Genomic DNA, 27,683 nt, shown 5'->3' with positions numbered 1-27,683 from the left:
GAAGCCACGGCAGCTTCTTCTTCTTACTTCCAGGAAGTGCACTTTTATGACAGGTTGAGGTCACCCCAGTCACGTCTTGCTCCAGAAAACATCGTTTTCCATTGTTTCGAGGAAGAATAAACAACGATCCTTCTCTGCCACCAATTCTGGTTAGACTTCCAAGGCTACAAGGTCGAGGTGAAGGAGTCCCGATATTTGTTGGTTGAAGCGTTAACCATTTACTTTGGGAACAAGGACTAAAAGACCAGCCCGTGGAAGGACCCTGATCCTCCTCCACCGGAATCATGGCTGTAGCCCCCTGAGGCGCCTTCATCATCCTCGTGGTCATCTCTGTCAAGATCTTTCCACCAAACGGACGATTTAGGCAAAGCTGAAATGTAAGCCTTTTGACTTCTGGCTTGCTTTTCTTGTTCCTGTGGGTGAAAAAGAGAGAGACACACCCAGATAAAAACCACACACACACACACACACGTATACGAGGGCACACACAAAACCCAGTTCAAGCAAGCCCCTAAAACTCAAGTTAGTAAAACAGGGGTGGTGGTGGTGTCGAACTAACTGGGAGGAAGTCCCAAAGGTGCTTTTTCTGGAGGCAACTGGACTTTCTTGTTGTTTTTTTGAAGTCGTTTCACTTCTCATCCAAGAAGCTTCTTCAGCTCTGACTGGATGGTGGGGAATGGAAGGATTTATAGTCCTTGCAGACAGCTGGTCATTTGCATCCTTTTAGAGGGTCATTGAGGCCACTTGAAGGTTTCTCTGTGTCCTCAGAGTCACCTGAGTGGTGCTCCTGGAATAGTGTAGACTACAGGAACCAGGAGCACCACTCAGGTGACCCTGAAGGCATAGATAAACCTCCAAGTGGCCTCAACGACCCTCTAAAAGGATGCAAATGACCAGCTGTCTGCAAGGAATATAAATCCTTCCGTTCCCCACCAGAGCTGAAGAAGCTTCTTGGATGAGAAGCGAAACGTCTTCAAAAAACAACAAGAAAGTCCAGTTGCCTTCTGAAAAAAAGCACTTTTGGGACAACCATGGCCAAGATGACTGAGAATCTCTACAGGCTTTTAGCTATACAATTTGGGATGAACACCCTTTGAATGGCGTGGGACTGGGAATGGATTTCCAGAGGAAAAATTGCAGACTACAGGAACAAGGAACACTACTCAGGTGACCCTGAAGACACAGATAAACTCCAAGCAGCCTCAATGACTCTCTAAAACTTGGCAAGTTTAAGACCTGTGGACTTCAACTCCCAGAATTCCTGAGCTAATATGACTGGAGGAGGAATTCTGGGAGTTGAAATCCGCAAGTCTTAAAGCTGTCAAGTTTGAAGACGCCTGATCTATAGTATTTATCTTCTATCTCTATATCTCTGTCTGTCTGTCTGTCTGTCTAATCTGTCTGTCTCTATCTATCTATCTATCTATCTATCTATCTATCTATCTATCTATCATCTATCTATCTATCTATCTATCTATCTATCTATCTATCTATCTATCTATCTATCTATCATCTATCTATCTATGCCAAGGGTCTTCCAAACTTGACAGCTTTAAGACTTATGGACTTCAACTCCCAGAATTCCTGAGCTAACATGACTGGAGGAAGAATTCTGGGAGTTGAAGTCCACAAGTCTTAAAGCTGTCAAGTTTGAAGACCCCTGATCTACAGTATCTATCTTCTATCTCTATCTCTATCTCTATATCTCTGTCTGTCTGTCTGTCTGTCTGTCTCTATCTATCTATCTATCTATCTATCTATCTATCTATCTATCTATCTATCTATCTATCTATCTGTCTATATCTATCTATCTATCTATCTACCTACATACATACCTACCTACCTACCTACCTATCTACCTATCATCTATCTATCTATCTATCTATCTATCTATCTATCTATCTATCTACCTATCTACCTATCTACCTATCATCTACCTATCATCTATCTATCATCTATCTATCCAAGGGCCTTCAAACTTGGCAAGTTTAAGACTTGTGGACTTCAACTCCCAGAATTCCTGAGCTAACATGACTGGAGGAGGAATTCTGGGAATTGAAGTCCACAAGTCTTCAAGCTGCCAAGTTTGAAGACCCCTGCACTAAAAGGATGCAAATAACTAGCTGTCTGCAAAGAATATAAATCCTTCCATTCCCCACTATCCAGTCAGAGCTGAAGAAGCTTCTTGGAGGAGAAGCATAAACGTCTTCAAAACAAAAAACAAGGAAGTTCAGTTGCCTCTTGAAAAGAAAAAGCACCTTTGGTACAATCATGAGCTGGAGGACTGAGAATCTCGACAGACTTTTAACTGGGAGGAAGAAAAAAACAACACAAAAGAAATGAGTCCAAGGTGGTGGGACACCATGTTACCTGCAAGAATAAGATGTTATCCTTTGCGATGGCATCCATCAAGTTTTTATCCGGAGAATGTAAGCTTCCGTTTGTCCATCCGGGCTCTGGACTGGCTCCGTTGGAGGCCCGCCTCGCTCTCTGTCTATAGAACAGCAGATAAGTCGTGTCCTTCGGCAGGAAGGACGTCACGTTGCTCACAGATTCAAAAGATGAGAAGAAGACCCTGGTGTCATTAAAGATGTACCACTGGATCTCCACATCTGTAGACTTCGCTGAAGCCATGTTCCAAGTGGTATCCATACAAAGGTTCTCCGTGGCCGGATCTTCACATTCCCTGGCGTAGCAGTAGTAATGGCCGCTTTCTGAGGAGACCCCGGAATGGACCACCACGCTACAGAGATCATACACCACTGAGGAGAAGTCCTTGCAGGGCGAAGCCCATCCTGGCGTCCTTGCTTGGTCAGGAGACACCACGACCGGCAGCTTCAGTATCAATGGGACCGAGACGTTGTCAAGGATCTTCTTCCTTCTCATGGTTCCTAGGTCAAAGGAGAACCTCAACAGGGTGAGGATGAGGTAGTGGGGTCCCTCCGTCAGCTCGGTCAACTTCTCGGCGTCCTGAAGGGAGGCACAGTTCTCACAGTGGTACCTGTTCTCGGCGGTGAGCATCTCAGGTGATAAGAAATAATTGATCAAATCCGGAACAGATCTGGAAGCCCGACAGCCAGAAATCTGCTTGTGTAAATCCAGGTGAGATTCTTGGATGGCCTTCACGTCAACGGCGTCTCGCTCCAACGTCAAGGGGAAAGAGGTCTCTTCCAAGGTTGACCCAACTGCTTCCACAGGTGAGTGTTTAGAAGGATTCTCCTCAGGGGCCCTCAAGATCCCTGGCCTAGCTGGCAAATCCTTTGGCTTACTTTGAGTCTGGATCCTTGATGGAGAGATCTCAGGACCTCTTTCTTCTCCGGATCCAATCAACGCACTGCTGAGAAGTCCAGCCTTGTGGTCGTCCGCTGGGGGAAAGGCCAAGGAGAGATCTGTGAAGGCTTCCTCCCTGGACGAGACCTGTAGGCACTTCAGACAACGGATCTTGGTCTTAATTTTGCCGCCAAACATTTCTTCCACCAGGGTTTTGCTGGCGGAGGGAAGCCCGTCCAAAGGGGACACCAAGGAACATGCCTTGAGCTTCTGGCAGATCCTTCTACCTGTTCTCTCTTCCTCGTGAAGACTTTGGGGGAAAACAAAGAGATACTTAGATCAGGGGTGGAATTTTTACTACCGGTTCTCTGGGTGTGGCTTGGTGGGAGGTGGCTTCGTGGACATGGCAGGGGAAGGATACTACAAAATCCCCATTCCCTGCCCACCCCACTAACCTGCTTTCCAGCTCCGTTCTCCTGTGCAGGGCAACCAAAGAAGACCCAGCCGATCAACTGGGACTCAATGGGAGGCAGAGAATGGATGGTGGTAGTTAGTAGTTAGTAGTTTCTCAATGGAGGCCACTTTAAGATGTGTGGACTTCAACTCCCAGAATTCCCCAGGCAGCATGAAATTCTGGGAGTTGAAGTCCACTCATCTTAAACTGGTCCAAGCTGAAAAAACAACCTGGCTTAAGCAATCCAAATCACCTTTTTCTCAAAACATCCACAATCTACTTTACCGATCGAGCAGGTATTTCAGATATTCAGAGCAATCCTGCTGGGCTCCTCGAGTGAACCAGGGAGGCCACGAAGCCAAAAGGAAGTTTTCGGGAGAAATCGCAGGCCGCTTACAGAAGCATCGGAAAGGGAAGAAAGCAGAGAAGAAGAAAAAAAAAACATCGAAAGCGTTTTGGTACCTGCAGTTTAGCTATTAGGCTGTCCTATTTTACCTGGACTTTTTTTGATTAAGGTTACCGGAATTGATTTTTTTTTTATTGCGTACCTGCTAAATGTATACATTCGTTTATTTTAATGTCGTAAGTCGGGTGTCGAGGTTAAGGTACCATCCTCGAAACAAGGAGATGGTGAGCTCTAATCTCACTTTAGGCCAGTGGGTTGGGATTCTATCGGTTCGGACCGGTTTGGGCAAACTGGATGTTAAATTTGCATCTGGTTCGCGGAACCGGTATTTGAACTGACCGGCTGGGCCCACCTGCCCCTCCCCAGAGTCTCCATGCAGTCTGTTTTGGATGCAGGTAAGTGCAGTGTCCATGCAGAGGCTCTGGGAGGGGGGAAAATGGGCCAAAGGGGAAGTCCCGGAAGTCCGAAAACGGGCCTGTTTCCAGCTTGAGGGCCTGCGAAGCCCGGGAAAGGCCGTTTTTGTCCTTCCAGATGCCTGAGGGAAGTCCCTGGACCTTTGACAAGGCCAAAAAAGAAGCCCTCCCAGAAGTTCCAGTAGGCCACGCCCACCATGACCACACCCACCCAGTAACTGGGCAGTGAACCGGTTTCTGGGATTTTTGAATCCCACCTTTGTCTTAGGCATGATGGCCAGCCTGGTGACTTTGGACTAATCCCCAGGAGACGGTGAATTCTAGTGTCGCCTTACGCATGATAGCCAGTTGGGTCACTTTGAACCAATCCCCAGGAGATTGTGAATTCTAGTCCTGGCTTAGGCATGAAAGCTGGTTGGCTGACTTTGGGCCAATCACCAGGAGTCTGTAGGTTCTAGTGCCACCTTACCCATGAAAGCCAGCTGGGTGACTTTGAGCCATTCACCAGGAGATTGGGAGTTATAGTGCTACCTTATCCATGAAAGTCAGCTGAGTGACTTTGGGCCAATCACCAGACTATGAATTCAGGCTGTCTTATACATGAAAACTGATTGGGTGACTTTGGGCCAATCACCAGGAGATGGTGAGTTCTAGTCCCGCTTTAGGCATGAAAACGGACTGGGTGACTTTGGGCCAATCACCAGGAGACGGTGAGTTCTAGTCCTACTTCAGGCATGCTGGCTGGGGAATTCTGGGACTTGAAGTCCATATCTTTTAAAGCTACCAAGGCTGAGAAGCACAACTCTAAACCCTCAAGCATCATTAAAACAAACATGGAGTTTAGCGCTCCCAAAGGTAGCATCCTACAATTAAGAAAATGTTCAGTTAATTACCTGGCTGTGCTCTAAAAAAGCAAAGAGCCATTGTAGTTTTGCCATCAGAGGCTGGGAATTGTTCTCAGCTAAATTCAGCACCGTCCGCCTGAAGCTGTAAAGGAAAAACATTTCCCCTTAAATTTAAAGAGGGAAGCTTGTCACAAAATCCCAGCATCAGTTAATCAAAAGGGGGAAGAGGGAACGGAGCTGGAAGAGAGATAAAGAGAGAGAGAGGCAGAGCCTGCGTCGTCTGTCAGCCCTCAAATGGAGAGCCAACAGTCCCCAGGTCTGGAGGTGGCTGATAAGGAAGAGGAGGAATAGCTGGGTCCAGTGCCTGACGCACGGATGCTTAGAAGGCAGAGGAGAGGAGAGGAGAGCAGTGGAAATCTATGGGCCGGTCCTTGGGACAGAAGAGCCACTGCTGCTAGTGAAGCCCCACCCTAGCTCTAGGGATAAAAGGCAGGGGGCGCAGATGAATAGATGTGACAGACAACTATTCATCTCACAGATGGACAGACGGATGGACTTGTTATCTTGCGATGAGAGAGAAACTTTTGCCCGGGGGTGCTGGAGCTCCTAATAAAGAAATAATTGCTTCAACTACAGAGCGTTTGTCGTGTTGGGGGAGCTGAGTCAGAACAGGCTGCCTACTCGGAGGCCATGAAGAGAGCTTGGAGGATGCTGTTCATGTAGCAGGTGTTCCCCAAGTTAATTAACCCGATCTTCCCGGTTTCCGATTTGGAGGCCAAGCGAGGATAGAGGTTGGCCAGCTCGTTTCTCTGGGATGTCCAAGCGTTCTGCCCCAGCAGATGCTTAATGCGATCTTCGTTAGGGATTGGGAGCGCCTTCCAAGAAGAAAATGGGAGAGGGAGAGAGAGGAGAGGGTGGGTAGGTGGGGAGAGACAAGGGAGAGGGGGGAAGGAAAGAGGGGGGGAGAGAAAGAGGGAGAGAGTGCGCAGGAGAGAGACAGAGAGGGTAGGAGGAGTGAGAGGGAGAGAGAAAGTGGAAGGGTGAGAGGAGAGAGAGAGAAAGAGGGAGAGGACGGGAGGAGAGGGAGAGAGAGAAAATGGGTGGGAGAGAGAGAAGAAGAGAGAAAGAGGGAGAGGTTGGGTGGCAGAAAGAGGGAGAAAGAGGAAGACAGTGAGTGGGAGAGAGAGAAGGTGGAGAGAGAGAGAGGGGAGAGAAAGAGGGAGAGGGTGGGTGGGAGAAAGAGGGAGAAAGAGGAAGACAGTGAGTGGGAGAGAGAGAAGGTGGAGGAGAGAGAGAAGGGGAGAGAAAGAGGGAGAGGGTGGGTGGGAGAAAGAGGGAGGGTGGGAGAAAGAGGGAGAAAGAGGAAGACAGTGAGTGGGAGAGAGAGAAGGTGGAGGAGAGAGAGAAGGGGAGAGAAAGAGAAGAGAGGGTGTGTGGGGGAGAGAGTAAGGGAGAGGGAGAGAGAAAGGATAGGGGAGAGAAAAAGGAAGAGAGAAAGAGAGGGAGGGAGAGAGGGGGTGAGGGTGGGGTGAGAAAGAGAAAGGGAAAAGGAGAGAGAAAGAGGGAAAGGGAGGGGTGGGGGAGAAGAAAAGAGGGAGAGCGAGAGAAGGGGAAAAGAAAGAGAAAGGGGAGAGAGGGAGGGGAGAGAAAAAAGGGAGAGAGAAGGAGAGGAAGAGGGGGAGAGGGAGGGAGACAGAAATGGAGTAGGGAGAAGAGAAAGAGAAGAAGAGAGAGGGAGAAAGAAAGAGGGAGAGGGAAGAGGGAGAGAGGAAGAGGGGGAGAGACAGAGAGAATTAGCAGACCATCGCTCTCTATGGTCATTTTATCATACTGGTTGATGTTCACACTGGCATTGGTTGACCTATAAACTTGTAAACCTCTGTGGCCCATCAGTTAGCTCTTCAAAGTAGTCCAGACAAGAAGCATAACCATGAATGCTGGGGAGCCAGTTTGATCTAGTGCAGGGGTGTCCAACCTTGGCAACTTTAAGACTTGTGGACTTCAACTCCCAGAATTCCTCAGCCAGCTTTGCTGGCTGAGGAATTCTGGGAGTTGAAGTCCACAAGTCTTAAAGTTGCCAAGGTTGGACACCCCTGATCTAGTGGGTGAAGGCCTCAGGCTAGAAACCAGGAGGTTGTGAGTTCTAGCCCCACCTTAGGCATGAAAGCCATAGAAGTGACTTTAGGCAGGTCATGTTCCTTCAGCCCAGTCCACCTCACAGGGTTGCTGTTGTTGTTGGAGAAAAGAGAAGGAGGAGGAAGAAGTATCAGGCATGCTCACTACCTTGAGTTATTTGTAAAATCAATAATTTTAAAATAACCATTTTTAATAAACCTATCCAAGAAAAATTCGAAGCTAAGGCTCCGATTCTAATCCAAGACCAATTTTTGCTAAAATTTACACGGCTCCGTAACGGGGAAAAAATTAATCGATTTCAACGTTCCATGTTTTTTATTCCTTCCTCGCCAACGGCTTCCCCGAAGTGCAAAAGGAAAAAAAAGAAAAAGAAAAAAGGACCAGCCTTACTTTTATCGCTTCCACCAGAGGCTCGTAAAGATCTGGAAATCCTGAGAAGCAGAAGAACATGCAATGGATCAGCTCGGCTACTTGATCCAAACATCGGGAGGCCGAATTGGAGTTTTCCTTTTGAAGGGCGGCGACCACTCTGGGAATGTGTGGCAAAAGCTGTCAGAGGAAATAAAACGTCGAGAGGCATGGAGGAATGGGATTTGCACCCAAGGAAAAGGGTGAGCATGCAGCGAAAGCCTGAAAAACAAATATATCCAGGGCTGTAAATGAAATAAATATTGCAAGAGCCAGTCTGGGCTGGTCACCACAACCAGAGGTTTGGTCTTCCAGCAATGTTATCCTGGGACACGCATATTCGCCTTCATTTGCAATAAATATTCTTTTTTTTAAAAAAAAAAATTTATTGGTTTTTAAAGACAAACAAAAACAAACAAAACATAGAAAACATCTTTCATAAATATACAAGCAGTGTGTCGGTTGGTTTACCAATCCTTTGTGCATCCATTTCGTAGTCCCAATTACAGTTACATTGCATAATAACTCATATTATCAATCAAAGATTAAATACCCTAGTATCACTATTAAACAATCATTGGACTATAAGTTTATTCATTCATACTTTGCGAGATAACTATAATTTACTTAGTTTATTTTATAACAATTCATACAATCCTACCAAATCTATCCTAAAAACATTTTATAGATATGATATCAAAAAAGAAAAAAAAAGAAATATATCTTTATATATTCATTATTTTCCAAAATTCTAGATATTCTATTATTGTGTTTTATCATCTAACCATTGATAGAAAAGGTCCCAAATTTTATAAAATTGTTCATCCTCTTGTTCTCTAATTTCAAATGTCAATCTGCTCATTTCAGCACATTCCAATACCTGATTGTAAATGTGTTAACAGTGGCTAGGATTGTATTTGCTAAAAATTGGAAAAATGAGAAAATACCATCGCAGGAGGAAATTATTAAGAAAATATTGGAATGTGCAATAAATATTCTTATAAACTGGCCAACAGTCAGAGGCTCAAAGCAATACACGATTAATCAGAACAGGGATTTACCAGGTGAAATGCTTCGTGAGAGTGCTGGAAACTGAGCAACAGGTAACGCAGAACAGAGAGAGCCCCCTCTCTCAGAATTGGATAGAGTAGCTTGGAAAACACCTACAGAAATAGCAAAATAAAGATTAAGCTAAGTAGATTAGCATCATCAGGATACGCACAATTCCCACAACAGCACTTTTTCTCTAGCCCGATAAGAGATGCTTAGAAAGACTTGGACTGGGTGGTCTGGAGAATATAAACCACCAGGTGATGGGGAGTTCTAGTCCTGCCTTAGCCATGAAAGTCAGCTGGGTGATTTGGGGCCAATCATCAGGAGACAGTGAATTCTAGTGGGACCATAGGCAGGAAAACCAACGGGGTGATTTTAGGCCAACCACAAGGAGACGGTGAATTCTAGTTCCACCTTAGGCACAAAAGAGAGCTGGGTGTGATGACCCAGGGTGGGGTACAAAAGCAACAAAGTCATAAAAACAGGTGAAGTCCCTGTTTAATTAATCCTTCAACTTGGCTTCAAAGCTCCAATTATCATTGGCTAGAGAAAAAAACTGCCCCACAAAGAGTTGCGAAAAGGAAAAAATTCCGTTGAGACTCAAAATACATATAAATAGAAAAAAACAACACAAACCACACTGAAGCAATTAATGAGACAAGGCAGGATAAGAGCTTGAAGACTTCCACAGATATCGAAATACACACACTGGGGAGGACGCCAGAACTCAGACAAGCAATGAAAGACTAGAATTATTTCACGCTTTGCTTCTAGCACCGGGCCATGCGCAGTTCGTCCTTTTAAACAGTCCTCACAGCTGCAGCCCATGAAGGGGATCAGGACCCCTTCCTCCCCCATAGACCACGTCATTCACATTTTCCCCTTATCTTCTCCTTCCTGCGTGCCCTAGGATGAAGAGGGGGTGGGCCTGGGTCTTCCTCTGACTGCCCAGCCTGCCTGTGCCCTTTCCCAGTTTCCTTCACAACCTCCCGAGCCACACTTCCACTCCCTGTCAGCTGTTCCTCCTCTCCCTCGGAGTCAGATTCCAACAGAGGCATGACACTGGGTGACTTTGAGCTAATCATCAGGAGATGGTGAGTTCTAGTCCTGCCTTAGCCATGAAAGTCAGCTGGATGGTGAACTCTAGTTCTGCCAAAGGCAGGAAAGCCAACGGGGTGACTTTAGGTCAACCACAAGGAAACTACGAATTCTAGTTCCACCTCAGGCATGAGAGCTAGCTGGGCGACTTTAAGCCAATCATCAGGCAACTGTGAGTTCTAGTCTCACCTTAGGCATCAAAACCAGCTGGGTGACTTTGGGCCAGACCCTGTCTCTCAACAGGGTTGTTCTAGTGGGGAAAAGAGAAGAGGAAGGAATATTAAGTATGTTCTATGCAGTACTGTGCACTGAAACATGGACCAGAAACAAAACTGTGGTGGGCTGATATTTCATTGGTGTCCTTCCCAGCCAGGAGGACAATGGCATACAAGATATTTTTTTTTTTGCAAGCAGATCCCATAGGAAGAATCCAACCAACCCGCTCAATTTTGGACAGGGTGACTTCCATCAAGATGCTGAATTTCTTCACCGCCGCCAGATTCTTCAGCAAGGCTATGATCCATTTGTCTAAGTTCGTCCCCAGGGGCCACGACACCCATTCAATCATCCTGCAGCGAGAAAGGTGGAGAGAGGTTTGCTGAAGTTATGTGCTGAAATTGCAAATATGACAGATAAAAGTATAAGAATATAACGAATATAGATTAAGAAATAAGATTTTTAAGATATGATATAAAAAAAGATATGAGTATAATTAAAGAAGAAGGGAATGAGTTAAGATATGAATTAAAAATGGATATAAAATACATGTGAACATATAAGAATATTTGTGAAAATTCACAGAAAATGGAAAAGGTAACGATACGATAAGACATTGAATATGAAAGATAAATATGTAATTATTGTCATGTTTGTATGGAAATGCAAAAACCTGAAACCACATTTGTTCACCAAAAGAGATGTTTATAAAAGATAAAAATACAAAACTTTTTACAAAAAAAAAAAAAAAAAAGAATTTCTGCCCTCCCTCCGACCCACACAAAAGACCCCAAAGGGGGAAACACAAACGTTCATTGCACATATCCTGCCCAGGGACATAGTTTGAAGACCCCTCATTTAATGCAATATAAAAAATGCAAATAATTTTTCTGCAGACCACCAAAATTTTCTCACGGCCCACCAGTGGTCCATGGCCCACCAGTTGGTGACCGCTAGGCTAGAAGACTTCCAAGGTCCCTTCCAATTCCGATTGGTCCAAAAGCTGAGAAGATTCAACTTCTGGTCCCGGTGACAAACTTAGATTGGATTACTCTATTTTTTTGTTACCTTCCAATCGCGGTCATCATCTGAAGGTCAGTGATGCTGTCATCATTGGTGAGGTTTCTTAGGATGCCGTCCATCAGCTCTAGGGGAACGTATTGGACCACGCTGGCTAAGGCAATAGAGGGATCCTGATCTTCTGCAAAAAGAATTATCAGGGTCAGGCAAATAATTTTAACAATGTCTATATAGGCTATGCAAAAAGAGACAACCGACCAGCCCAAAAGAGAACAAAAAGATTCCAGCACCTCTCCATCAGCAATCGGCACTGGGTCAGCCTACATCAGGGATCTTCAACTCGACAGGACTTGTGGACTTCAACTCCCAGAATCCTGAAGTCCACAAGTCTTAAACTTGCCAAGATGCAAGAGCCTGGATTAGATAGATAGATAGATAGATAGATGATAGATAGATAGATAGATAGATAGATAGATAGAGACAGACAGACAGACAGACAGACAGACAGACAGACAGATTAGAAGAGATAGACAGACAGACTAGATGATAGATAGATAGATAGATAGATAGATAGATAGATAGATAGATAGATAGAGACAGACAGACAGACAGACAGACAGACAGACAGACAGACAGACAGACAGACTAGATAGAGATAGACAGACAGACTAGATGATAGATAGATAGATAGATAGATAGATAGATAGATAGATAGATAGATAGATAGATAGATAGACAGACAGACAGACAGACAGACAGACAGAGATAGACAGACAGACGAGGGATAGATAGATAGATAGATAGATAGATAGATAGATAGATAGATAGACAGACAGACAGACTAGATAGAGATAGACAGACTAGATGATAGATAGATAGATAGATAGATAGATAGATAGATAGATAGATAGATAGATAGATAGATAGAAATAGAAGGTAGGTACTGTAGATCAGGGGTCTTCAAACTCGACAGCTTTAAGACTTGTGGACTTCAACTCCCAGAATTCTTCCAGTCATCTTAGCTCAGGAATTCTGGGAGTTGAATCCCATAAGTCTTAAACTTGCCAAGTTTGGCCTAGATTAATTCCTAGATTAACTGAGAAGACTTCCTATTGAGCTGTTGTATGATTTGGAGAAGGAGGAGGAGGAAGAGGAGGAGGGGGAGGAGGAAGAGGAGAAGGAGAAGAAGAAGAGGAGAAGGAGAAGAAGAAGAGGAGGAGGAGATAAAGAGGAGGCGGAGGAGGAGGAAGGAGAAGGAGGGGAAGGAGGAGAGAAGGAAGAGGAGGAAGAGAAGAAAAGCAAGAGGAGGAAGAGGAGAAGGGAAGGAAGGAGAAGGAGGAAGGAAGGAGGAGGATGAAAAGAAGAGAAGGAGGGGAGGAGGAGGAGAAGGAGAAGAAGAAGGAGAGGAGGGGGGAGAGGAGGAAGAAAAGAGGGAGGAGAAGGAAGACCAACAATCAAGTAAGCAAAATACTCCAATCAAGAAACTGCCAAAGAGCGAACGGTAAACAGCCCAACCAAAGAATCTAAGACCACCAACACTGACAGGCAAAGCACTGGAATATAAATGGATAGCAAATAGCACTCCTTACTAGCACTGATACTGTTACCTAGTTGGGTAATGAAACATCTGCAAGAAAACAAGCAAGCTCAGAGAGCACCAAGGACCCCACAGTCCTCCTCCTCCCCACTTTTTCCTTGTCCACAAATATCACCTCCTTCTAGAACGATGACATTACCTAGATTGGTTATGAAATGTCTGCAAGAAGACAACCAAGCTCAAGGACCTCACAGTCCTCCGCCCTTCCTCCTCCTCCACAAACCCCACTCCCTTCTAGCACTGATGATGTTACCTAGTTGGGTGATCAAATGTCTGCAAGAAAGCCAGCAAGCTCAGAGCCCACAAACCATTTTAAAGTAGAAACTTTCTGAACTGCAAGCATCCTGATCTTAGGGTTTTGCCCACTGATCATCATTAAAGACACAGGCAAGTCAAACATTAGACCTTAAGGCGGTTTAAGAACCTCAGGGACAGGGTAGCTGAATACAGATAGTCCTCGACTTACGGCCGTAACGGAGCTCGCAGTTTCAGTCGTCAGCTGTTACGTCATAAAGTCCCCCAGCTGGTCACACCTGATTTTATGACCACTTTTTTGCCCAAGCAGGAGACCCTATGCCCGTTCCAGACAAACGGCCCTCCAGTCTCTCCTTAAAAAAACCTCCCAGCATTGCAGCACTCACAACTTCCAAAGGCAAGCCGTTCCACTGATTCTGGGCTCCATTGCAGTCGTAACACGAGGACTACCACTAAATCACTCAGGGGTGGGATGCTCGGGTTGGGGAGAGCCCCTAGCTAAGATTCTGCGCAGTTCGGACAACCCCCAAATCCCACACCTGGCTCGCCCCGCCCACCTCGCCCCACCCCTCCCGGGAGTCTCCAGGTGTCCCATTTTGGAGGCAGGTTAAGTGCAGTGCATGCATGGAGGCTCGAGGAGGGTGAAAACGGGCCTCCCAGAAGTTCGGGAAGGCTGGAAATGGGCCTGTTTCTGGCTTCCAGAGAACCCTCCGGAGCCTGGGGAGGCCATTTTCTCCCTCCTGGATGCTTGAGGAAAGCCTTCAGAGCACGGGAAGGGTGAAAAACAGGCTTCCCGGAAGCTTGGAAAGGCCAGAAATGGGCCTGCTTCCACCTTCCAGAGAACCCTCCGGAGCCCGGAGGCTGTTTTCACCCTCCTGGATGCTTGTGGAAAGCCTTCAGAGCACAGGAAGGGTGAAAAACAGGCTTCCCCGAAGCTCGGAAAGGCCAGAAATGGGCCTGCTTCCACCTTCCAGAGAACCCTCCGGAGCCCGTGAGGCTGTTTTCACCCTCCTGGATGCTTGAGGAAAGCCTTCAGAGCACAAGAAGGGTGAAAAACAGGCTTCCCTGAAGCTCGGAAAGGCCAGAAATGGGCCTGCTTCCATCTTCCAGAGAACCCTCCGGAGCCCGTGAGGCTGTTTTCACCCTCCTGGATGCTTGAGGAAAGCCTCCAGAGCACAGGAAGGGTGAAAAACAGGCTTCCCGAAGCTTGGAAAGGCCAGAAATGGGCCTGTTTCACCTTCCAGAGAACCCTCCGGAGCCCGGGAGGCCGTTTTCACCCTTCTGAATGCTTGAGGAAAGCCTTCAGAGCACAGGAAGGGTGAAAAACAGGCTTCCCAGAAGCTTGGAAAGGCCAGAAATGGGCCCCTTTCCACCTTCCAGAGCCTCTGGAGCCGGGAGGCCGTTTCACCCTCCTGGATCCTTGAGGAAAGCCTTCAGAGCACAGGAAGGGTGAAAAAGAGGCTTCCCTGAAGCTCGGAAAGGCCAGAAATGGGCCTGCTTCCACCTTCCAGAGAGCCTCCGGGCCGGGAGGCTGTTTTCACCCTCCCGGATGCTTGAGGAAAGCCTCCAGAGCCCGGGGAAGGTGAAAAACGGGCCTCCCAGAAGTTCGGGAAGGCCAGAAATGCGCCCATTTCCACCTTCCAGAGAGCTTTCGGAGCCCAGGGAGGCCGTTTTCACACTTCTGGAGGCTTGAGGAAAGCTTCCAGAACACAGGAAGGATGAAAAACAGGCTTCCCGGAAGTTTGGGAAGGCCAGAATTGGGCCTGTTTCCAGCTTCCAGAGAACCCTCCGGAGCCTGGGGATGCCGTTTTCGCCTTCCCGCAGGCTCGAGAAAAGCCTCCGGAGCCCGGGGAGGGCAAAAACACCCCCCCTGCCATGGTGCAGGAGGCCAACTAGGCCACGCCCACCATGCCCACGCCCACCCAGCAACCGGGCAGAGAACCCATGGCTGAAATTTTTGAAGCCCACCCCTGAAAACAGTGTCTGAATCCAAGGCATACAAAGACACACACACACACACACACCCTGCTCCCTACCGATCGTCGAAATGATGGTGAAGAGTTCCTTCAGCGAGGGAAGAATGGAGGTCATCTGGGTCTTCCAGATTTTCTGCAGCAAAAGGCTGACTTGGATCACCTGGTCCAAGAACTCCATGATGGCGTCTTCCCTCCCCGAGGTGGTATGGAACCGCCCGATGCATCGGACCAGTTGTTGGCAGAAGAGAACCTGGCGTTTGCCAGTGGGCACACACGGCGGGTATTGGATTAAGAGCTTGCTGATCTTCACACATTGCTTCAGGCCTGGCCTCTCGCAGACCTTCCGTAGGACTTCCATCCTCAGGAGACTGAAGACGTCGTTGGCCGATGGGCCACCCATCACGAAGGGCAATCCAAGGTGTATGTAGTCAAACACGTACAAGCTTCTCTTCCCGAGAGGTCCATAGCCTTCCTGGAGAAGACTTAAGAGGAACTGAGTGTTGAAGAATTCTTGGAAGGCCTCTTGGTGATAAAGTCCGCAGACTTCCAGGATCTCCTTGCCAACTGACCTCTTGAATTTGGTATCCCCCAAGAGGAAGAGTTTGGTGGAAAGCTCCAGCATTGACCAACACTGTTCGGTGTCCATGGTCCTCTTCAGAGCCTCGATGATACGTCTCACCAGACCTTGTTTCATGTGGTCGGGGTAGGAAGAAGCCAGGATCGCTTCCAGAATTTTATCCATGTTGGCTTCTTGGAAGTCCTCAAAGAAGATCAGACAGCTTCAGGCCACTTAGCAATCCCTGGAATGGAGAAGTTGAGTTACACATCATCAAATTAGAACGACTGCAACAGGACCTAAATAAGAAAAAGTGGAACCTCAAGGATTCCAAATATTTTTGGAGGCCCTACACCCAGTCATCAGAAATACAACAACGGTCAAATCTGGACAGGTTTCCTTACAAGCAAACAATCAGTTGTTCTTATGGTTTAAGAATTTGTATATTCCCATATTATAAAGGTAAAAGGTAAAATTCCCCTTGCACATATGTGCTAGTTGTTTCCAGCTTTAGAGGGCAGTGCTCATCAAAGCCAAAGAGCCAGCGCTGTCTGAAGACGTCTCCATGGTCATGTGGCCAGCATGACTAAATGCTGAAGGTGCACGGAACGCTGTTACCAAAGATGGTTCCTATTTTTCTACCTGCATTTTTTTTTACGTGCTTTCGAACTGCTAGGTTGGCAGAAGCTGGGACAAGTCACGGAAGCTCCCTCCGTTACGCGACGCTAGGGATTTGAACTGCCGAACTGCCGACCTTTATATATACAATCACTTAAATAGGAACCAGCAGTGTGCTGCTGCAGCCAAAAAACCCAACTCAATCCTAGGCTGCATTAACAGAAGGACAGAATCGAGATCATGTGAAGTGTTAGTACCGCTTTATAAGGCCTTGGTAAGACCACACTTGGAATGCTGCATCCAGTTTTGGTCACCACCATGTAAATATATATATATATGTTGAGACTCTGGAAAGTGTGCAAAGAGCAACAAAGAGGATTAGGAGGATGGAGAATAAAACATATGAAGAACAGTTGTAGAAATTGGGTATGATGAAAAGAAGGACTAGTGGTGACATGATAGCAGTTTTCCAACATTTGTGGGGCTGCCACAGAGAAGAAGGGGGTCAAATTATTCTCCAAACCATCTGAAAACAGGACAAGAAACAATGGATGGAAACTAAACAAGGAGAGAAGCAACCTGGAATTAAGGAGAAATTTCCTGAAAGCGAAAAAATTATTCAGTAGAACTATTTGCCTCTAGAAGTTGTGAATGCTCCAACACTGGAGGTTTTTAAAAAGAGATTGGATAACCATTTGTCTAAAATGGGTATAGGGTCTCCTGTTTGATCAGCGGGTTGGACTAGAAGACCTCCAAGGTCCCTTTCAACTCCGTTATTCTATTATTCTGAGGTATTTTTGGAAGTAGATCCCACCCAAAACTAGCACTTTCTTTTGAAGCCTATCATCTTCTGATGTTCTCTCTCTCTCTCTCTCTCTCTCTCCTTCTCTCTCTCTCAGCACACAAACACCCAGAGTTAGAAATGTGGTTCAAAAGAGACGTGTAGACCTGGTTGTGTGTTTGTGTGTGCACGCACGCGAGTGTTCAGGAGGAGAGGAGAAACAGTTTGCATCGTTATGCCAACATTTCTTGCCTGTGCCAAAATCGGCTGGCACTCTGTGGGCTGGACTAGATCCCTTGCCCTTTGCAATTCGATTATAGAAAAAAAAAAATACTGCGACTCTTCTACTAATTGACAAAAAGTGACAGGTAATTAAGCTACTGGGGGTGGGGGGGACATTTTACTTTCTCCTAGAATGGGTCAGAATAATGCTTCCTCATTCCAGGGGCTTTTATGCTACCTGTAAACATGAGAATAAGGTAAAGGTAAAAGGTTCCCCTCCCACGTCCGTGCTAGTCGTTTCCGGCTCTACGGGGCGGTGCTCATCTCCGTTACAAAGCCGAAGAAGAGCCAGCGCTGTCCGAAGACGTCTCCGTGGTCATGTGGCCAGCAGGACTAAACGCTGAAGGCACACCGAACGCTGTTCCCTTCCCACCAAAGGGGTCCCTATTTTCCTACTTGCATTTTTTACATGCTTTCGAACTGCTCGGTTGGCAGAAGCTGGGACAAGGAACGAGAGCTCACTCCGTTACGCGGCGCTGGGGATTCGAACCGCCGAACTGCTGACCTTTCTGATCAACAAGCTCAGCGTCTTAGCCACTGAGCCACCGCGTCCCATCAACTGCAGATAAGAAGGTTAAAAAAATTAAATTATGCGCTATTATTATCCAGGCTCAGGTGTTTTCCTTGCCTCCCCTCCTGTGCTACTGTCAGTTCTTAGTAATGGGTATACAGGTAGTTTTGCTTAGCAACAGAAATCCTGGTCCCCAATTGATGCCATAAGTCAAGGACTTACCTGTAGCTGATTACAATCCTGTCAAAATATTTCCATATTTCTGTGTCTCCTTTCACCTCCTTGAAGGCTTGGGGCCTGGGCCATAAAAAAAGGAACAACCAGGAAAAGGAAATTCCACTAACCTTGTTGTCTTTCATTCCTGCTCTTTCAACAACTCCCCAAATTACATCACTGTCTTTTTCCACAGTCCACCGGACATCATAACTCACGAAGAAATTCAAGACCTCAGGAACTTTCTGAGGCTGTTGCAATAGCTGAACCAAATTGGTTAGCCTAGACAGAAAGGTCAGTCTCTATAATATTTTAGTGCATGGTTCCCGGTTTTCCTAAGTGCTTGCCCTTAAGACACCCAAATCTGCCTTTTAGTCAATCCTTCCTGGAAGAAAACCAGAACATAAAACAATGGGGCTTGGAAGGGACCTTGGAGGTCTTCTAGTCTGACCCCCTGCTCAAGCAGGAGATCCTCTATACCATTTCAGACAAAGGGTTGTCCAATCTCTTCTTGAAAAACCTCCAGAGATGGAGCACCCACAACTTCTGGTGGCAAGTCGTTCCACTGGTTAATGGTTCTCACAAATTTTTCCTTAGTTCTAGGTTGTGTGATAACCCGGGGCGTGACACAAAAATAAGCAAGGCAGAAAAATAGAAGATAGTCCCTTTAATGCCCCCAACTTGGCCCCAATCAGAGGTGGTTATTCAGCAGGTTCTGACCAGTTCTGGAAAACCGGTAGCGGAAATTTTGAGTAGTTCAGAGAACCAGCAAATACCACCTCTGACTGGAGATTTTACAGTATCCTTCCCCTGCCACACCCACCAAGCACGGCCACCGAACCGGTAGTAAAAAAAATTTGAATCCCACCACTGGCCCCAGTGTCCAATTATCCTCGGCAGGATATTAAACTCTTAAAGAAAACAGTTTACGGAGGGAGTAAATGCAGTCCTCACCCAAAGTAAAGTTAATTCAAAATTAAAAAACAACAACACAAACCACACTGAAGGAATTACTAGGCAAGCAAGGATGATTAATTGCAGACTTCTACCAGATAACTCAGCAACCACAGTTGGGAGGAAGCCAAAACACAGATAAGCTCCGACAAGAATGCACGCTTTGCTTCCAGAAGCCTTGCCATGCACAGTTTGTCCTTTTAACCAGTCCTTCCAGCTGCAGCCCATGAAGGGGATCAGGGCCCCTTCCTCCCCCACAGACCACACCACTCACGTTTCTCCCTTCTCTGTTCCTCCCTGCATGCCCTAGGATGAAGAGGGGATGGGCCTGGGTCTTCCTCTGAATGCCCAGCCGGCCTGTGCCCTTCCCCAGTTTCCTCCACAACCACTGGAGCCACACTCCCACTCCCTGTCAGCTGTTCCATCTCTCCCTCGGAGTCAGACTCCAACAGGGGCATGACAGGTTGGTTCCTCTCATTGATCAGTTTCCATCCATGACCATGATTGAACCTAACATTTCTGTTGTTAAGGGATACCATTACATCATAAGTCACTTTTTCAACGTCGTAACTTTTAACGGTCACTAAATGAACTATTATTAACCCGGAAACTATTTATATCTCAAGAGCCATCCGATGGGATGGACCTTCTGAATAATTCAAGTATTCTCAGCTCTTTCTGGCTCCTGGGTGATGGCTCCTCAGCCCTTTTATTATCTAAGGAAGGTTACAGGATCCATTGGGACCACAGAGATATTTTTGGAAGTAAAAGATTATGCTTCGGTCCAGGATAGATTCTGCCTTTTTATTTTTAGCATGCTTTATTCAATCTCCCAGCCCGTACAAAAAAAAAAAAAAAAAAGGCCAAGCTATTCCTTAGGACTACACGGAAGAAGGAGAGATAAGGTCACGCAAAATCCTGTTTTCGTTTTGCAAAATGAAAGGAAGAACTTTGCAAGACACGAGTTTCCATTCCTCTGAGTTTGCCATAATCCACTGGTTCCATCTTAATTAATTACAGGTAATCCTCAACTTACGACTAGGGGGGGTGGGCTGCTACCGGTTCGCACCGGTTTGGGCGAACCGGATGTTAATTTGACATCTAGTTTGCCAAACCGGTAGTTGCAACGACTGGCTGGCCCTGCCAACCCCTCCCCTCCCAGGCGTCTCCACGTGGCCCGTTTTGAATTCCAGTTAATTTCAGGGCCCACATGGAGCCTCAGGGAGGGCGAAAAATTGGCCTTCCAGAGGCTCTGGGAGGCTGGAAATGGGCTTGTTTTCCACAGAGCCTCCGGAGGCCAGGGAGGCCATTTTCACCCGCCCAGAGGCACAAGGAAAACCTCCGGAGCACGGGGAGGGTGAAAACAGCCTCCCCCTGTGGTGCAGGAGGTCAACTAGGCCACGCCCACCCAACAACCAGGAAGAGAGCCAGTTGCTAAATTTTTGGAAGCCTGCCCCTAAAAGCAACCCACCTCAGAGGGTTGTTGTTGTTATTGTGGGGAAAATAGGAGGAGGGAGGTGTGTTGGGGATATGTTCACCAATTTATTTGTAGAAAGTAATAAAGGTGGGATGCAAATAACATTAAATAAAACAAACCAGAAACATTTGCATGTCTCCAGCAGAGTCGCCTGCAGCAGCAGATCTTATGGGTTGATGGGCAGTCATATCAATCTGATAATCAAATAAATATCTTTGGACATTGTTGAAAGTAGTTTCCTGTCTGCCCTCCAAAGTAGGCCAAGTCAAGACATAGATCCCTGCAGGTACCGTGTCTCCCCCCAAAATAAGACCAGGTCTTATATTAATTTTTGCTCCAAAAGATGCATTTAGGACTTATTTTCCCGATTAGGTCTTATTTTTTGGGGGGGGAATACAGTAATACTATTTCATTGTAACAAGATAGAATAACATGACCATCCTATTGCAAGTTTTTCGTTTTAGGGGTGCAAGAAATTCTGCAAAAAAAAAAAAATCTTCTCTTTTCAAATCCAGCAGAAAACTGGTAGGCATTGTATCAACTTTGCTTCGTGGCCAGATGTATAGGAGTGTGAACCTCCATAAGAGTGGTTGCTTTATCCACAGGTGTGATAACACCTTGAGACCATGTATCTGTGGGTAGAAATATGCTGAACTTCTGGGCAAGCAAATACTTTATGTAAGCTCTTCCTGAATTAAATAATTCATCAAAATCTCTGAATATGCAAGGTTTTTTTTTCTCCTTTATTTTTATCTGGCTGCCTACCAGAAGGATCTTTAAAGAAAGATGTCTTGTTTTATTATATGCATCCTAAAAAAACTAATCAGATTAATTGCATCTGTGCTTTTATTTTTACTGGCTGTATTGTTTAAAAGGAAAGCACTGTACCTTTTGTTTAAAATAAGTTCCAGGAGCTGGAGCTATTCAATCATATGCTGCAATCTCCTTGGGTTTTAAAATGAAGGACTCGTTCTTTTAATTATTAAGAAAGAGGCAAAAGGAGTATCCTGCCAATTGTTTGTGAATTTACAATAAATAACCAGAGTAACTTTCAAGTGGGGACTTTGAACCATTTCAAAACTTACTCTGGACCTGCCTGACTACATGCCACAGCCTCAAAGATGCAAAACTCATGAGCATTAAATAGGCACCATTAACAATATTGTCAAATTTGGTCGGCTTTATTTTGCTTGGTCAGAGCTGTTAAGTTCTAGGTCGAGGGAGGGAGGGAGGGAGGGAGGAAAAAGAAAGAGGGAGGGAGGGAGGAAGAAAAAGAGAGAAAGAAAAAGAAAGAAAGAAAGAAAGAAAGAAAGAAAGAAAGAAAGAAAGAAAGAAAGAAAGAAAGAAAGAAAGAAAGAAAGAAAAGAAGAAAGAAAGAAAGAAAGAAAGAAAGAAAGAAAGAAAGAAAGAAAGAAAGAAAGAAAGAAAGAAAGAAAGAAAGAAAAGGAAGGAAGTAAGAAAGGAATAGAAAGAAAGAGAGGGGGAGGGAGGGAGAAAGAAGAAGAAGAGAGAGAGAGAGAAAGAAAAAGAAAGAGAGGGAGGGAGGGAAGAAAAAAGAAAAGAGAGAGAGAAAGAAAGATATAAAAAAAGGAAGAAAGAGGGAAGGGGGGAGGAAGGAAGGGGAGGAGTAGAAGGAGAAGAAAGAAGGATCGGAGTTTATAAATCCATCATTTTCTAATGAGAATTAACTAATTCAATAGCTAAATTATAAAAAATACAGGCAGGGAGGAGGAAAGAGAGAGAAAGGAGAAAGAAACAAAGAAACAAAGAAGGAAGGAAGGAAGGAAGGAAGGAGAAGGAAGGAAGGAAGGAAGGAAGGAAGGAAGGAAGGAAGGAAGAGTTGAAGGTTTTTGGGTTGAGAACAGAGGATTAAGGAGGACATATGATACCATTCTTAAAAAACTCAAAAGGATGGCAAATACAATAAAAACCCCTTCTCTCCTCTCTCCTTCCAGCGCACAAGATCCAGAATAATGATAAAATTTAGATTATAGAAAGGCAGATTCTCTCCTTGAGCCTCGGGCCCACCGTTCCTATAACAAAGCAGCTGGGCAATGAGATCTTTCTGTCGCTATTCCGAAAGGATTCTCCAGCTTCTCTCTGAGGTCAGAGATTCCTTTGTTTTGGAATGCTTTCATTGGAATACCTGAAGCAAGGCGGGAATTCTTCTCTGCAGGGTAAAAGCCTCATCTTCCAACATCGGGGATGCTGGGACAGCAGGAGAGGAAATCCTGCATTTCGTAAGGATACGCTGGAAGGACACCGGGACAAGCTATTTCCCAGCTGCGGCCAAGAAAATGCTGCATTTTGCAAAACGCTGCCCTTTGCTTGAAACTTCCCCCTGCAGCAAAATCGATGTCGAGAACTGAGAGCAGGAGAGAGAGCGTCTGAGGGAATCGTTTTTCAAAAAATTATTATTACTATTTTGGGTATATGTTTTATTTTTATTCATAAATGTTTTGAATACAGTGGATTGTCAGAGTGTCTCCGTTACAAAAATAAAAATAAAATCAAAAAGAATACAAATTGGGATCTTAACGTGTATACTGATAGTGGCAATAATAGTGGTGTAACACAGTCATTTTAACTACATTTCTCTGTATATTATCTTCTTTATAGTTCTAGAAATTATATCAACCTGTTTGTAAATTATAAACCATCTTATATATTTAATTCGTACCTAACATGAATCTTTGTTCGCCTATTTTCTACCTCCTATCTCTATAAAAATTATTTTGTTTTTATTTGCCGTGTAGCACAAAGAGTACAAGCATTTTGCTGATTTTTTCCAAAGCTGAAACGGATGGAACAGAAAGTTAAATTAGGATTATTTGTTGGACGGACCAGACAGAAGGAGCAATGTTAGAGATCTCTGCTCCTTTCCTGTCCCTCAACCCCTGAGGGCCACACACAGGGGTGGGATTCTACCGATTCGGACTGTTTCGGGCGAACCGGATGTTAAATTTACATCTGGTTCTGTGAATCGGTAGTTGAACCAACCGGCTGGCCCCGCCCACCCATCCCAGGGTCTGCGTGGTGGCTCGGGGCGGGCGAAAAATGGGCCAAACCGGAAGTTCTGGAAGTCCAGAAACGGGCCTGTTTCCAGTTTCCAGGGAGCCTCTGGAGCACGGACGAGGCCGTTTTTGCCCTCCCAGAGATCCGAGGGAAGCCTCCGGACTCTGGGGAAGATGAAAAATGGCCAAACCGGAGGTTCCAGTAGGCCACACCCACCATGGCCACGCCCTCCCAGCAACCAAGCAGCGAACCGGTTGCTGTGATTTTTGAATCCCACCCCTGGCCACACAGGATGGACTCTGCAATACTTGCAATGTGGTTTTTGTAGTCCTGTCGCACCGGCTAACTAGCATGGATTTTCTTGTATTTTCAACTTGCTTAATCAGATAATCAGAGTTGGAAGGGACCTTGTAGATCATCTAGTTCACACACCCCCGCCCAAGCAGGAGACCCTACATCATTTCTGACAGAGGGCAGTCCAGTCTCTTCTTGAAAGCCTCCAGTGATGAAGCTCCCACAGCTTCCAAAGGCAACTTCTGTTCCATGGGTTGATTGTTCTCACTGACAGAAAGTTTCTCCTTATTTCCAGGTTGAATCTCTGCTTGTTCAGTTTCCATCCATTGTTCCTTGTCTGGCCTACAGTCATTTTAGAAAATAGCTTGACCCCTTCCTCCTCTCTGTGGCAGCCCCTCAAATATTGGAAGGCTGCTATCCTGTCTCCCCTGGTCCTTCTCTTCCCTAGACTAGCCAGGCCCAGTTCCTGCAACCATTCATCATAGGTTTTAGTCACCAATCCCCTCATCATCCTGGTTGCTCTTCTCTGAACTTTTTCTAGAGTCTCCGCATCTTTTTTATAATGTGAGGACCAAAACTGGATGCAGTGCTTCATCAAATGCATTGCTAATACAGGTAGTCCTCTACTTAAGACAGTCCGTTAGTGACCAAAGTTACAAGGGCGCCAAAAATACAGGAGGTCTTCGAATTATGATCACAATTGAGCCTGTGATTTATGTTGTTAAATGAGCCATTCTGATTTTGTCAACCCAACTTTCAAATGCTTCTAGTCTCTTCAATGGTGTGAAGACCCAGGGTGGGATACAAAACAAACACAGTCACAGAAAACAGGTGAAGCCCCTTTTATTCCTTCACTTTGCTTCCAAGCTCTGAATATCTTTGACGGAAGCCAAAAAAAACTCCCACACAAACAGTTATAAGAAGAAAGGGGAAAAAAGCAACACAAACCAGGCAAGATAAGGGCTGGAGGACGTCCACAGATAACACACACTGGGAAGGACGCCAAACTCAGAGAGGAACCATAAACTAGAGATATTTCCACGCTTTGTTTCCAGCGTTCGCCCATATGCATGTCCGTCCTCTTATTCAGTTGTCACAGCTGCAGCCCACGAAGAGAATCAAAGCCCTCTCCTCCCAAGTAGACCACTGTCTCTCCCTTATCCTCTCCTCCCTGCGTGTCCTAGGATGGGGAGGGGATGGGCCTGGGTTCTCCACTGACCGCCCAGCCGGTCTCTGCCCTTCCCCAGCCTCCTCCACAACTTCCGGAGCCACACTTCCACTCCCTGCCGGCTGTTCCTCCTCTCCCTCAGAGTCAGTCTCCACCACAGGCATGACAAATGGCTTTCTATCCGAGACCAACTCTCTGCTCCTTAGAGCAGCATCTGACCAGACAGGTTTTCGATCTTAGGCTTATGTCGTGACTGCAGAAGCCCGATATTAAATATTCAGTATTTTAACTTAGCTTTTTCAAACGCATTGCTAACTCTTTGCCCTTTAAGCCTTAACCTTCCAAGGAGAAGGTTAAGAGAAACCAGGATTTGGCAGGAGAGCCTTTTCGGTTTGCTGCGGAAAGATTTGAGGAGCGGAACAGATGGGGTAACATCATTCACAACCTACTTGGGGGGTGGGGGTGGAGGGAACCAAAATCCAGACGGCGGGATGATTCGTCCATCCTCTCTTCTTGCAAAGAAGGAAATTACAGCATGACACAGCAGTTCCCCTGCTTAAATCCATCCTCTATTGATCGGAAGTCGCTCTGGCCAGATCAGAAACTCGTACAGATGGGGACCACTTTTTATTGTAAACCTACGTGTTTTAACGCCGTGCACACACACACACACACACACACACACACACACACCCCGGCCAAACTTTTGGGTCCCAGGGACCGGTTCCGTGGAGAGAGGTTTTTCCATGGACCTAAGGGGGAGTAATTTTGTGTGCTGCCTGCATCCCACAGATGGGGCTTCACTTGTTCGCCTGGCTCGGTTTCTGACATGCCGCGGCCTGGTGCCAGTCCACTGACTGGAGGAGAATAGAATAGAGTAGAGTAGAATAGAAAATAGAATAGAGAATAATTAGATTAGAATAGAATAGAGTGGAATGGAATGGAATGGAAAATATAATATAATATAATAGAATAGAATAGAATAGAATAGAATAGAATAGAATAGAATAGAATAGAATAGAATAGAATGGAATGGAATGGAATGGAATGGAATGGAATGGAATGGAATGGAATGGAATATTGGAATGAATAGAGATAGAATAGAATAGAATAGAATAGAATAGAATAGAATGAGAATAGAATAGAATAGAATATTGGAATGAATAGAATGGAATGGAATAGAATAGAATAGAATAGAATAGAATAGAATAGAGAATGGAAGGGAAGGAAGGGAAGGAAGAGAGAAGATAATAGAATAGAATAGAATAGAATAGAATAGAATAGAATAGAATAGAATAGAATAGAATAGAATAGAATATTGGAATGAATAGAGAATAGAATAGAATAGAATAGAGAATGGAAGGGAAGGAAGGGAAGGGAAGAGAGAAGATAATAGAGAATAGAATAGAATAGAATAGAATAGAATAGAATAGAATAGAATAGAATAGAATGGAAGGGAAGGGAATGGAATGGAATGGAATGGAATGGAATAGAATAGAATAGAATAGAATAGAATAGAATAGAATAGAATAGAATAGAATAGAATGGAATGGAATAGAATAGAATAGAATGGAATGGAATAGAATCTGGAGGTCTTCTAGTCCAACCCCCTGTTCTGGCAGGAAACCCTACACCACTTCAGACAAATAGTTATCCAATCACTTCTTAAAAACTTCCAGTGTTGGAGCATTTACAACTTCTGGAGGCAAGTTATTCCATTAATTGTTCTAACTGTCAGGAAATTTCTCTTCATTTCCAGGTTGAATCTCTCTTTGTTCAGTTTCTATCCATTATTCCTTGTCTGGTCTTCGGGTGCTTTAGATGGGAAAGGGGATTTTGCAGCATCCTTCCCCTGCCACATCTACCAAGCCACGCCCACCCAGCCACGCCCACAGAACCGGTAGTAACAAAAAATTGAATCCCACCACTGATGGACATGCAATCCAAATTCAGACTTCTCGTCGTAAATACTTTTTTTAATTTTTATTTCGGAACAAACACACTGTATAATTGAAAGACGGCTTTATTTGTGGTGTTTGTTACAAACATTTAAAAAAAAAAAACCTATTTACGAATTCAGACTCTCAAACAGGGAGTTCTGGATTTACAACTATCAATGAGCCTCAAATTTTTTATTGCTAAGCGAGGCAGTTCAGTGAGCTTTGTTTTAAGACCGTTTCTTGCTGCAGTTGTTGTAAAAATGGTGGTCAAACGGAGCAAAATTCACTTCACAAACACCTCCCTGAGCAACAGACCTGTGGGGCTCAAATTATGGTCATAACTCGAGGACCGCCTCTAACTGCTTCTGAATGGGGAGGCTCCATTGGAGACCGAGGGATAAGTGTGATCGCAAACACTCGGCCGCTTACACACACACACCCACCCATCCACACACACAGCCCCCCCCCCCCAGCCCCGCCTTCAACCTGCCCAGCCCCGTTCCCCTTTACCTGGGCGTCAGCGCTCCATCTTCTCCGGCCACGGCGCGGGATCCACTCCGGAGGCAGCGCGCGTGGGAAGGTGGTCTCGCGCTAAGCCGGCCCCGCTCCGGGGCGATCCCTTGCTCCCATCTTCAGGAAGCGGCTTCCTTGGAGTTGGGGGGGGCGTAATAAAGAGAGGGGAGAAAGGGAGCTCAGCTCTCCCCGCTCGCCTCGCTCCGTCTGCAGG

The 27,683-nt window shown here is 45.6% G+C and overlaps 1 protein-coding gene across 1 annotated transcript; it reads right to left on the bottom strand.

Annotated features, from left to right (window-relative positions):
* Window positions 1-131: 131 nt before the first annotated feature.
* USP35 (ubiquitin specific peptidase 35) lies at window positions 132-27,683 on the bottom strand. The gene is made up of 11 exons (XM_087965995.1): window positions 27,467-27,683; window positions 15,208-15,947; window positions 11,368-11,500; window positions 10,523-10,652; window positions 8,994-9,095; window positions 7,915-8,073; window positions 6,070-6,263; window positions 5,437-5,530; window positions 4,010-4,116; window positions 2,371-3,580; window positions 132-413 (listed from the first exon to the last, which is right to left on the bottom strand). Exons 2-11 carry the CDS (start codon window positions 15,887-15,889, stop codon window positions 237-239), a joined length of 2,988 nt encoding a protein of 995 aa, XP_087822121.1. The 5' UTR covers window positions 15,890-15,947; window positions 27,467-27,683; the 3' UTR covers window positions 132-236.

The sequence above is a fragment of the Notechis scutatus genome, chromosome 5, assembly GCF_049901735.1.
Source record: "Notechis scutatus isolate UNSWTSFEM ecotype Mainland chromosome 5, rNotScu1.2, whole genome shotgun sequence".
Lineage (NCBI taxonomy): Eukaryota > Metazoa > Chordata > Lepidosauria > Squamata > Elapidae > Notechis > Notechis scutatus.
Note: the sequence above shows the minus strand (reverse complement) of the source record. Positions and strands in the feature narration are given on the sequence as shown.